This window comes from Pithys albifrons, chromosome 9, assembly GCF_047495875.1.
Source record: "Pithys albifrons albifrons isolate INPA30051 chromosome 9, PitAlb_v1, whole genome shotgun sequence".
Taxonomy (NCBI): Eukaryota; Metazoa; Chordata; class Aves; order Passeriformes; family Thamnophilidae; genus Pithys; species Pithys albifrons.
Window position 1 is genome coordinate 37564924 of NC_092466.1, and position 13315 is coordinate 37578238.

The following is a 13315-nucleotide window of genomic DNA, read 5'->3' on the forward strand; positions in this document are numbered from 1 at the left end:
TTTCCAACAACTCAAAGGAGTTCTCCCAAGTTTTTATGAGGAGTGACCAGCCCTTGGAGCAGAGCAGGAGACAGCCTTGCAGCCAGGAGCTGTTGGGGACATTCACCTGGATTTCTTAACCAAGAATTGGAGTTTTTATGGGTTTATGGTTTTCTTCTGGCACTTCAAAGAAAGGATGGGGCACAGAGAGGGGTCAGGAGCCAGGGCTGTTCCTGCTGGTGGCATTTTGTACCCCATCTCCAGGGAGCCCCAGGGTTCAGTCTGCATTTTTTCACAGCAGGATAAATGAGAATAATAAATAAAGGAGCAGCCTTGTGCCACCCCCAAAAGCTCCTTTTCTGTTGTACCTTGTCACTGAAGACCATGGTCATTATCTTACTGTGATTAATGACATGACAAAAAGGGTAATTTTGAGACCAATTTCAGAAGGAATAATCTGCCCAACCCCAGTGCCTTCTCTGTGCTCAGGCACATTGAATTCTGTTCCATTCATGTCTCAAAAAGAGCATTTTCCTTCATGTATTAATACAGGAAAAAACACAAACCCAAACCCCGAAAAAACTCCAAATAATAAAGTCAACAACTGTTGTGCTCCTTCTTTTCAGGACTTATCCTTAAAAACATTTAGAAGGAAAACACCTTTCAAAATTAGCATTTAATGTTCCAAATGGGAGTTGAGCTGAGCTTGAGACAACTCTGGGTGCCCAAGTGGGAAACCTGATGCGAAGAACCATTTAGTGAGGGCCTTCCCAGAGCCATCTGCCCCTTGTTCCAACTGGGGGGAAGCCTCTTCCTCAACTGGGAGATTCATTTTAAATCTCTCTTTGCCTGCCTTAGGCCTTGCTAAGGAGCATCCGGAGGGGCTGGACAGGCTCAGACAGCCCATGAGGAGACACTCCTTGGTTCCCTCCTCGCACACTCTGCTCTGAAATGAAAGCTGGGCTGGCTCTGCTCCACCTCAATCCAAATTCCTCTGGATAATCTTCTAGAAAACCTCTGGTCAAGCCCGAGGTTTCAGAGTTTAATCTGTGCCCAGCCCAGAGCTGGGTTTGGTTCCCTCCCCAGCCCACCAGACAGGTCAAGGCTTGGTGATGTCCAACGTGACGATTTTGCAAACCCTCCTGGGGCAGCACCAGGTTTGGTGTTCTCTCCTGAGCTGCCCCTGGAGAGAGACCCTGGGACAGCCTGGCTTTGGTGGCTCCTCTGGTGTCCCCTCCCAGCTGCAGGACATCTCCTGGTGCTCTCCTGGGACATCTCTCACCCCCAGCAGGCACCTGCCCCTGCCTTTAATCCCTGGATTTTATCCTCAGCATTTTCCTTCCTGACTCCGGGCATGGGTGGAGCTCCAGCCCCCAGGGGAGGGGTGGGATGTGCCCCCAGGGGGGTGAGTGGTGACCCATCCATGAAGACCCATCTCCAAAGCTTTCCTGCAGGGCAGGCTGTGGTCCCCTCCTGCTGCCAGGAAAGCAGAGGCATGGCAAGAGAAAGCTGTGCCAGGGGAGGCTGAGACCGGAGATCAGCAGAGTTTCCTCCTGGAAAGTGTGGCCAGGCCCTGGCACAGCTGCCCAGGGAGGTTTGGAGTGTCCAGCCCTGGGGGAACTTAAAAGCCACGTGGATGTGGCACTTGGGGACATGGGTGGCTTTGGCAGTGCTGGGGCAATGGTGGCACTCGAAGACCTGAGAGGGCCTTTCCATCCTAAAACATCCTGGGAATCTCTCATTCCATTCTTTTCCTTATATAAATTAACATCAACAATAATATTAATAACATTATTATAAGAATTATACTATTCTTGTTATTACTACTATTTTCTTTTAGTTTTTTATTTTCTTTTATGTTGCTTTATTTTATTGTTGATCAATTTTACTTTATTTTTATTTAATTTTATTGTATTCTAATTTATTTTATTTTAGTTTAATTTAATTTAATTTTACTTTATTCTAACTTATTTTATTTTATTCTATTCTATTCTATTTCACTTTATTTTATTTTACTTTATTTTATTTAATTTTATGAGCCTGGCCACTTTAGGGCACCTCTCCCTTGCCCTCTGCCATGGCTGGGGGCGGGGAGGATTTGCCATCCCAAGGATCCTCACTCAGGTCAGAGCTTTGCAAACTGTCCCATCTTCCAGATCTTTCCTCTCCCAGGAAAACAGAAGCACCTCCTGAAAATGCAGCAATGACCCCTAAAACCTTTCCCAGGGATGCATCAGATGTCTCCAAACCAACCTTCTCCTGGCAGAGGAGAAAGGGACCCAGAGCAGAAGGGTTTTGGTCCCATCCCCACGTGCCACCACAATAAATGATTCTGGGTGCAATTCCAGCCCTCCCAGTGGGGCTGCTCCATGAGGGGATGGGAGAGATGGACCAGGGGGATGTTCTGGGGTGGGACCAGCCCAGGGAGGAACATCTCAGTGGTGTTGGAATGGCTGAAAGCACCTCATGGACCTGGGGCATGTTCTTGTCCCAATTTGGGGACATTGTCCTTCTGTTTGGGATTGTTCAGCTGACACAAGATGCTTCCTGTTCCACACTGCTGTGGCACCTCATGGAATCATGGAATGGTTTGGGTTGGAAGGAATCTTAAAGCCCACCCAGTGCCACCCCCTGCCATGGGCAGGGACACCTCCCACCAGCCCAGGGTGCTCCAAGTCCTGTCCAACCTGGCCTTGGACACTCCCAGGGATGGGGCAGCCACAGCTGCTCTGCCCAACCTGTGCCAGGGCCTGCCCACCCTCACAGCCAGGAATTCCTTCCCAATATCCCATCTGTCCCTGCCCTCTGGCAGTGGGAAGCCATTCCCCTTGTCCTGTCCCTCCACCCCTTGCCCCCAGTCCATCTCCAGCTCTCCTGGAGCCCCTTCAGGCCCTGCCAGGGGCTCTCAGGTGTCCCTGGAGCCTCCTCTTCTCCAGGGGAACATTCCCAGCTCTCTAAAAAGGACTGTTCATTATTGACCCTCTCCAAGGTTGAATTCTCCTCATTTCCAACCCTTCCATCGTGTCCCAGCCCACTTAAAGACCAACTTTTGGTTATTTTCTTTTCTTCCCAGGCTGAAGATCTCAGGGAAGAGGATTGTTGGGACACACGAGGCTCTGACAAGGGTTATTTGCTCCAGCAGCACAAACTGAAGGAACATTTGGGAGTGTCACATTTAAGGAGTGAAAGGTTTGGCTTCACATCTTCCTTTTCCCTCATCCAACCTGCATTTTACAGCAACCTGAAGCTTTTGCTTCTCCAGAAAGTCCCATTTTACTTTTAGAAGCACAAGAACACGCTTTAAATGGGCTTCAACCACAGCTCAAACCTCAGGTTTTTCCAAAGGAAGGCCGTTTTTTGTGCATAAATGTGTCTTTTCTTACACAAGGAATGCTTTGAAGGACTGTTGTCAAAGTTTTAATCTTCCACCTTGGCCAAGAGAATGAATGAAACCAAACCACAGCAAGGCTTGCCCTCCTTTCAGCAGATTCAAATGATAACAATTAAATAAGAAATAAAAAAAGAAAGACATGAGAAGGAAACAAATCAAACTGCACTCAGAAAAATAAAAAAGGGCAAAAAGGGGGACAGGAGTTGCAGGGAATTTGGGGAAAAATCAACCAAGTGTCCTACCTTTTTAAAAATTCCATGTACTCCGTGTGCTTGATGAGGCCAGTCCTCATCATGATTGTTTGGAAACATTGCCGGTCGATGGCCCAAAGTTTCACGTTCACCAGTGCTGGAAAAACCAACAAACAAGGGGAAAAGGTGATTGGCAAAGGAGCTGAGAGGTGGCAGTTCCTGCCGGGAACAAGGGAGGGACACACCGGTCATGGGAGGGGACATGGGAACAGGACACAGCCCAGAGCAGGGCACACAGCTCAGGCAGGGATAGGGGAAGAGCCTCAGCCTTTAGGGAAGCTTGGAAAGATGGTCTGGGAGCAACTGTGGGATGAGAAGAGACCAAAAAGGCTGAAGGTGAGAGAGGAATGAGGAGAAGTTCATGAGAACATGGGACACCCAAGGGGTTCCAGGATGGCATCCAGCAGAACTCATCCCTGCTCCCAAGGGAGACCACAGAGTCCTCCTGGACTCCAAGGAAACCTGAACCACCCCTGCTATACACCAATAAATAAACACCTCCCAGTTCAGGAGGTTTGGAGACATTTTTTTCCACTTGGCTTCTCAAGTCTCTGCTGAACTCCAAGATTTCCACGGAAATGGTCCAGATTTTCATCTCAGATGTGGCTCAGACATTTGCATTAACCATAATTGCTCAAATATATAATAGTTTCTCCTCAGAGAAACAGTTTAATTAGACACAGCTACTCTGGAGATCTCAACACTTGCATTAATTCCTTTTTTCCCATCCCCTTCTCCCCATTGCATTACAGGAAACAGCAAAGAGCAAACAGATTCTCAGCAAAGTATTTACAAATATTCTCACTGATAAAACCCCAGAAATGAATTTGCTTTGTTTTGTTGGTTCTGAAGTTCCCAAACCTCCTGGTTAATGAGGTTTTATCCCTAATTGCATTTGCAGGGTGGAAAACCTTCAGAGTGCAAATCCAAATATTCCTTCTATGATTTCCCAGCATCACATCCTTTAAAAAGCCTCTTCTGGTTTTCCAGACAGAAACTTCTCTTGGAGAAGCATTTTTGGGTTTCAAATCAAACTGATAGGGAAATAATGACCTTTAGTGTTTAGGGGTTTCTGTGAAAAAGATTTGTTTTCCACTCTTTCCTCAGTGGAAGAGACAACTCACAGGAACAGGAGCTCTATTTTTACGGGGGTTTTTAACTGTGTTCTGTGAAATAGGAGGGTTTGATGCTCAGATGAGCTCTATCCTGGAGGAAGAAATTAATATTATTATATTGTATTATTATCATAATTTATAATATGCATGATAAATACATTACATTTTATTATATATTACATATTCTAATATTATTCCACTAGGTGTGTGGGCACTCAGTGCCCAGGCTGAGCTCCAATCCCCACTCACACTTCACCCCCAGCCTCCTCCTGCCTCAGTGACAAACAGATGCTTTAATAATGGCTAATCAGGGCACAGATTTAATCACCAGAGCTTTATAATCGAGGGTCAGCACCCCCTCCTGCTGTGCTTCAAACTCTCTGGCAATGCCCTGGAGGGTTCCTGAAGGAACAGGGGGAATTCTCCAAGACCTGAAGCTTTAAGGACTCCAAAGTGATAATTTGGGAGTGCCCTGAGATGCCCAAGGTGTGTCTGGGATGTGGAACGTGAAGTCTGGGGACAGCTGAGTTGGGGCAGGCACCAACAGGGAGTGTCTGTCCAACCCTCTGGAGGTAAAACTCTGTGAATTTGATTCTCTGAGAATTTCCCACCCCCTGACTGCAGGAAAGGAACAGGATAAACGAAATCAGGGGACGAGCTGTGTCCATGTCTCTGTAGCAGGAGGTTCCTTGCCCAGAAATATGAAATATTACCCTGCAATCCAGGCAGCTCCACTCGAGTTATGCCACAATTCAAGTTTATTGCCTCTTTTCATTTTGTTTTCATGCTAAAATGCCGGGGCTGGGGGTGGGTCTGTGTGGCAGCACAACACACACAGACACTGCTCCCCCAGGAGCCACCAGGGATGCCCAGGGCTGGCACCTCTGGGGGCATCACAGCTGCACTCTGGGGGCTCTGCAGGGGTGGGATGGGGCTCTGCAGGTCTGCAGAATATCTGAATTGATCTTCCAAACCCCCATTTCCCTGGCTCTGAACCCCCAATGAAGGGGAGGTGGTCCAAGGGCTGCCAACAAAGCAAAAAGCTGCAGGGAAAACAGGGAAGAGCAGTGGGAGCTGAAGTAAAAGAATCAGGATTTCATGGCTCAAAGCTGTGTGGGGTGGAGACATATTATCATTAAAGCTGAAATCTGAAGTGCTTGTCATGGGTAAGACTTAATTTCTGCTGCCAAGTTGACAGAAATTATTTCAATCAATCGTTTTGGTGAATTACTCAAACCTCTCTCCACATCCCAATCACTGATTAAAGCAAATCAACAAAAAGTCAATGAAAAACCTCCAAATTCTTTTCCAAACCCCAGTTTTTCCAAAGGGAAGTTTTCTTCCTGTCCAGTGAGGTTGGATCTCAGGGAAAGGCTCTTCTCCCAGAGGGTGGTGGGCACTGCCCAGGCTCCCCAGGGCAGTGGGCACAGCCCCAGGGCTGCCAGAGCTCCAGGAGGAAACAATGGGAAAGGGACAGGGTGGGATTGTTGGGGTGTCTGTGCAGGGTCAGGGGTTGGACTGGATGGTCCTGGTGGGTCCCTCCCAGCTCAGGGTATCCTGTGATCTGAGCAACCTGTGAAAATCTATCCATTTTAGGCAGGTGGAAGGAGAGGGGTGCACAGTGCCCAGCACAGCCCAGAGCCCAGCTGGGTCCCCCAGTGCAGTGCCACCAAGGCTGGGCACGCAAACCCAGCGAGGTCATGGCATGGCTTGGGTTGGAAGGGACCTTAAAGTCTCATAACCACAGGCAGGGACACCTCCCACCAGCCCAGGCTGCTCCAAGCCCTGTCCAGCCTGGCCTTGGGACACTCCCAGGGATGGGGCAGCCACAGCTTCTCTGCCCAACCTGTGCCAGGGCCTGCCCACCCTCACAGCCAGGAATTCCTTCCCACTATCCCATCTGTCCCTGCCCTCTGGCAGTGGGAAACCATTCCCTGTGTCCTGTCCCTCCACCCCTTGTCCCCAGTCCCTCTCCAGCTCTCCTGGAGCCCCTTCAGGCCCTGCCAGGGGCTCTCAGGTGTCCCTGGAGCCTCCTCTTCTCCAGGTGAGCCCCCAGCCCAAATCCAGCAGGGACTGTTCATCACTGAACCCATCCAGGGTTTGATTCTCCTCATTTTCACTCCTGCCATCATGTCCCAGCCTGAAGGACAAACTTGGGACTATTTGGCTTCTTTTCTTCCTGTGGCTGAAGATCCTCAGCTTTGGGGTCAGGGCTGAGCTGCTCCCACACCAGAGGCAGAGAAATCAGTGCCAAGTGCAAAGTTTGAAGTGAAAAATATTTACAGAGGAGCAACCTAAGTATTGTTTATTTTATATACAATATGTGACAGAGGTGGGGGAGTCTTTACCTCCAAAAGATGCCTTCAATCCCTGCAATCAGGGCAGTGCCCAGATTATTTCCAGTGCCCTGCAAACCTGGAGCATCTCCCCAAGTTCTGATGTGCTCAGGGAAGCCTTTTCAAGCATCCCTGGGGTGATTCCTGCTCAGTTTAAGCTCTTTTCCAACCTGACAATTATTATTCCCCTGCCCCACAAGGCAGAATTCACCAGCTCCTTTTTGCTTTCAGGCTGTTCTTTTCCAGTAATTGTTTGTTTATCCACCTTCAGGCAAAGGAACAGCAGCACCTTCGTGTCCTAAGGGCCTTTTGGGCAGAAAACACTGAAAATTTCCACTCCAGTTTCAACATCTTCCCACTTGGGGGCTGATTTTGCAGGATCATCCTGCAAATTGCCAGCAGGGGAAACACAGCCAGGGCCAGTTGCTTGTGGGGTTTTTCCTGCTGATTGTATAAAATGAGGAGGAAAAGCACATGGAATTATCTGAGCCCACCAGACACCCCATGGACCACCAAGGAGGCTCCAGCAGGGACTTCTGGGGGGATTTGGGGTGGAATGATTGGTGTCCAAAGGGCTGAGCAAAGGCTGGAAGGGCCCCCACCAACACCTACAACAAGTGACACTCTCAGGATGAGAACAAAGACTGAAACATCAGACCAGAACTGTCCTGCTGCTCCTAAGAGCCTGTTTTACTCCTCATTTACTCCTTGCTCCCACCAGAGGGGCCAGGGGACAGTGAGGAGTGGCCCTGAGTGACACTCCTTGACGAGCATCACGGAGGTGACAGGGCTGGGAGGGAAATCACAACCTGGGGTTGGCTTCAAACTGTGAGATTTGCATCTCGTGTCTCTCTTTTCCTTCAGAAAGCACTTAAGAAGGCTCTTTCCAGCTGGGAGCAGTGGGCTGGAAGGAGATGGAGCTCCTTCAGCTTCCTTCTAACAGATGCCACCTCCTCCTGCCCTCCTAAAGCTCCTGATCCACAGTGGTTGGTATTCCAGTCAGGACCTGCACCCACTGACCCACACTGAGGGGCAGAAGAAACCATCCAGCTGGCAACCTTTGCTTAAAAGCCTTTAAATGCACTTCCCAAACTTTGCCAAGCCCTTTGAAGAGGCTGTGGGGAAATGTTAAACCCCTCTGACTGCCCCTGGGGTCATCACAGAAGGAGCCAAAGTCCTACTGATCTTTTGGAATGGGGTTTTGGCTCCACAGGGTCTGGAGCCTTTGGGTGGGGGCCAATCCCACCTCCTAAATACTGAATTCCAGTGGCCTCCTCCTTCCTCAGCTCAGGAGAAGGTCAGGCTGGACAGGGTTTGGAGTAACCTGGGACAGTGGAAGGTGTCCTTGGGTGTCCCTGGCTGATCTTTGGGTTTTTCCAACCCAACCCAACCTCAGATTCCATGACTGTTATCCAAATATCCCACATTTGGGAAGCAATCCTCCCATCAGCCCTTCCCCTCCTCCCCAAGCTGCATCCTCCTCCATCAGCCTCCCAGGAATGCAAATTAGCCCGGCAAGCCTCTGTGGCATAATTAAGTCACAACATTGATTACATACTAAGCCTTCCAATGGCTTGTTTATTCATCATTATTAGCACACAAATATCCCAGATATTCATTCCCTGCCTGGGAACTTGTCTGATTCCAAGGCAAGATACAGGCACAGCTCATTGAATCCCAGAATCCCAGATTGGTTTGGGTTGGAAGGAACCTTAAAGCCCATCCCATCCCACCCCCTGCCATGAGCAGGGACACCTCCCACCAGCCCAGGGTGCTCCAAGCCCTGTCCAACCTGGCCTGGGACACTCCCAGGGATGGGGCAGCCACAGCTTCTCTGCCCAACCTGTGCCAGGGCCTGCCCACCCTCCCAGGGAAGGATTCCTTCCCACTATCCCATCTGTCCCTGCCCTCTGGCAGTGGGAAGCCATTCCCCTTGTCCTGTCCCTCCAGGCCCTTGGAAATTGTCTCTCTCCATCTTTCATGTCCCTTCAGGCCCTGCAAGGCCACAGTTGGGTCACCCTGAAGCCATCAGAGAAAAATCCTTTACAATAACTATGTTTTGCACAATTCAAACAGACATTATAGTAAAAATTCTGGCTTTTTAGGCCACTGTTGCAGAATTTGTTCAGCTCTGGGTGAGACAGGACAGGGTGGGTTTGTTTTTCATGCCTGGAGAAGTCTGGAGTGCTTTAGAATAATAATTATCAGTGCCTTCTGTGTGGGGATGTGCAGACCAACAGATTCCCCCTTTAGCCAAGGGGCTGGAGCACCCTGGGCTGGTGGGAGGTGTCCCTGCCCATGGCAGGGGTGGCACTGGGTGGGCTCTGAGGTCCCTCCCACCCCAAAGCCATCTGGGATCCCATGGTAAGGAAAGCCCAAGGAGAACTCTGGAAAAGGTGACCACACCAAGGCTCCAGTTCTGTGCTGTTCTCAACATCTCTGGAGGTTCCCTGAGCTCAGCTGAGCTGGGGGAGGCTCAGCCCCAGCCCTGAGGGACTCAGGGTCAGCCTGATGTGAGGGATGAGTTATTAGTTATTGTAAGTTAAATACTGCAATATGAATTATTATTATTATTATTATTATTATTATTATTATTATTACTATTATTTGTTGGGCACGTCCACAGGATGTATTTGAAGTTCAAAACTGCTGGTGCTCAGCTTTGTTCCAAAGGCTGCAGGTCTGGGGAAGGAACCCTGAACACCCACCACGTACTGGAGCTTGACTTTTAGCCCCATGGAATCTCAGAGAGGAAACCCTCTCAGGATGGCATCAAAACTGGAATTAGGTAGACCCTAAAAGTCATAAAAATTCCCTTTTTGCTGAGGGCAGCACTTGGGTGACAGCACAGCCCAACCTCCAAAAGCTCCTTCCACAAACACCAGTTCAGCCTTTGTTATGTTGCAGTGAAAAATGAGCAGGAATTCAGTTCCACCCAGCCCTAGTTCCCCGTTCCCTGCTGTGCCCAGAGCTCCTGGAGGGTGGGCAGGAGCTCTCTGGGGTGGGCAGGAACTCTCCAGGTGGGCAGGAGCTGCCCAGGGTGGGCAGGAGCTCTCTGGGGTGGACAGGAGCTCTCTGGGGTGGGCAGGAGCTCTCTGGGGTGGGCAGGAACTCTCCAGGTGGGCAGGAGCTGCCCAGGGTGAGCAGGAGCTCTCTGGGGTGGGCAGGAGCTCTCTGGGGTGGGCAGGAGCTGCCCAGGGTGAGCAGGAGCTCTCTGGGGTGGGCAGGAGCTCTCTGGGGTGGGCAGGAGCTGCCCAGGGTGGGCAGGAGCTCTCTGGGGTGGACAGGAGCTCTGCAGGGTGGACAGGAGCTCTGCAGGGTGGGCAGGAGCTCTCTGGGGTGGGCAGGAACTCTCCAGGTGGGCAGGAGCTGCCCAGGGTGAGCAGGAGCTCTCTGGGGTGGGCAGGAGCTCTCTGGGGTGGGCAGGAGCTCTGCAGGGTGGGCAGGAGCTGGCCAGGGTGGGCAGGAGCTCTCTGGGGTGGGCAGGAGCTCTGCAGGGTGGGCAGGAGCTCTGCAGGGTGGGCAGGAGCTGGCCAGGGTGGGCAGGAGCTCTCTGGGGTGGGCAGGAGCTGCCCAGGGTGGGCAGGAGCTCTCTGGGGTGGGCAGGAGCTGCCCAGGGTGGGCAGGAGCTCTGCAGGGTGGGCAGGAGCTCTGCAGGGTGGGCAGGAGCTGGCCAGGGTGGGCAGAAGCTCTTCAGGGTGGGCAGGACCCAGTGCTGTCCCTGCCAGGGGGACACTGTGACCACCATCAGCTCTGCCCACAGATGGTGGCTTTGCTCGGATCATTTATTAAAGACTTAATAAATTAATTAGCCACATTTGCCCATCAAATGCCTCCTTTGAGAGGGTTTCAATCAGCTCCTGGTTCCCAGTTTGGTTGAGTGGCACCAGCAGGAGGGAGAAACTCTGGAAAGTCAAGACTCTCCTTCCTACAGAGGCAAAGTCTGTAATCACAGTCCTTAATTCTGCCATTTCCTGGTGGTTGGTGTGGAACAAGCACCAATTTCCATCCTGGCACAGAGTGGTGGCACTGCCACCCTCAGCACGTTCTCCACGCATGATATTGAGTTCAACATTGAGTTCAAGGGCCCTTGGGGTTGGAGGATGAATTATTAAAGGCCATTCATGGCCACATTTGTCATCTACAAATCCAATTATTCTCCTGCTTGAGAGCAGTTGACCTGAAATGGGAAATACAACAGAGCAGCAGGACTTGGCCATGCAGTGCCACCCCCTGCCATGGGCAGGGGCACCTCCAGCAGCCCAGGGCCCACCCAGCCTGGCTCTGACACAGAAATATTGATACATTATTGATCCATCCACGGAGTGGTACATTTGTAGATGTATATTAAAGACACAGGGATAGACTTGCAAAGAATCTTGACATGTGGAGCAGTTCCCCAAAGCTCAGGGCTCGTCTCCTCCTGCAGGAATTGTACTTTTCCAGGGAAGGCAAACCCACCAACTCCAATAATCAACTTAATTCTGAAACTCCCTGATTTTATTACTTTAAATGGGGCCAAGAATCCAATTGTGCCACAGACTCCTTTAAATCAGCCCACGTGCTCTGCCTCTGTCCTGAAACACCCACAAGAAATCCCTCAAAGAGCCCTTCAAACCTCAGGGCTGCAGGTTCAGAACCTCAACCAACAGAAATCACTGATTACAAAATAATGGCAAAAAAATTATTATTAAACCCCAACTATACAGGACTCTGAGTTTAAAGAAGAAATCTGTGTTCCATAGGCAACCAAATCAGGAACTGCAAAGTAATTAATATTTCTGCTTTCCCTTATTCTACAGGTGAAGGCAGGACCAAAACTGTATGAATTAATTTTTACACCTTCTTAAATTTATTTTACTTTCAATCTATTTTTCTCTAGTCCTGTGTCTACATTTCAGGTTTTTTAAAGAGGTTGGTTTTTTTTAATGGATGCCCACAGGTGATGCCAAGCTCTTCCCCTTCCTCTTTCCTGATGCTCTGATCACTTTTATCCCAACCCTGTCACTTGTCCCGGTTCAGCAGAGCAGGTCACAAAGGACCTGCTGGTGCCTCAAACCCTCCCTGGGGACTCAGGTCCTCCTGACTGCAGATAATGAATGACTTTGTCCATCACTGGCCCCTCCCTGTGGCTCGCAGAGACCATGATGAGATTCCTGAACATCCTTCTGGTTATAAATTCCCACAAAACCACAAAAATCTCTGCTTTTCCCCCATCTCACCCCTGCAAGGCTCATCCCTCATCTCCTGATGCTCTTTGGGCACATCAGAAGGAATCCAAACCAATCCTTCTCCACTCTGCCTGTCCCACCATCAAAGATCCCAGTTTTCTTCTCCCTTGGCTTCCAGGACACCACACACACTTGGCATTCCTTCATCTGAGCCTGTTTTCCAGGTCGGCACTTGGGGCCTTCCAAGCCTTGGCTCAGTTCTCCAGGATGGGTGTCCCACCCACTGAGTGCCCTCCCTGGGCCTTTCAAGTTCCCAAAGGATTTGAAGAACCACCACAGTGGGACTGAGGCTGTCCCAGACCCCTCAAATCCATCCATTTATCTCTGCTCTTGGAAACCCCCACAATTCCAAACCTGGATGGGGCTTGGAGCCACCTGGGACAGTAGAAGGACAGGGTGGGATGGGCTTTGAGGTCCTTCCCAACCCAACCACTCTGGGATTCTGGGATTCCAGCCCAACTTGCCTCATTAACACCCTGCCCTGGAAGAACAATTAATTTCTAAAGGTTCAGGATTAGTCAGACTCTTCCTTGTAAAACCACCCAAACATATTAAGCCTTGAAAAGACCAAAGGTAAACACAATTTGGTTGGATTTGGAGCAGCTCCAACTCCAAACAGATGTTCTCTTGTCTTGGGTCTTTATTTTTCAGTCCACTGAACATCTCCCTGGCCAAAAGCCCTTCAGTGAACATGGAATTGGTTTCTGCCAAAACCCCAGCCAAGAGCAAACACACCCAGGGGCATCCAGAAGTAATAATTCCATTATTAATTCAAGTTTCACGTGCCATGAGCAGCCACTTCTTTCTGCCCTTCCTCCCTTTGGAGAGCACCAACCCATCCTGCCTTCCCAAGAGCTTCTCTGCCTGCAAACCTGCACCAACCAGGTCCTTGCTGGGGTTTATCCTCCTCTTTTCCCAGCTCAGGGAACCCTCCTGATACCCCCTGGAAGGAGGAGTGAGTTTGGAAAAGGTCCTTTTGGTCCTGCAGAGGATTTTCCAGCTGCTCCACTCT

General features: G+C 50.2%; 1 protein-coding gene across 3 annotated transcripts in view; it reads right to left on the minus strand.

Moving 5' to 3' along the window:
* Nucleotides 1-13315, minus strand: part of PRKG1 (protein kinase cGMP-dependent 1) — a 341078-nt gene that overhangs the window by 126873 nt on the left and 200890 nt on the right. For all 3 annotated transcript variants that reach the window (XM_071563624.1, XM_071563623.1, XM_071563622.1), the window contains exon 4: nucleotides 3613-3718. In XM_071563624.1, the coding sequence (XP_071419725.1) occupies nucleotides 3613-3718 (106 nt within the window). The remainder of the gene's footprint in view (nucleotides 1-3612; nucleotides 3719-13315) is intronic.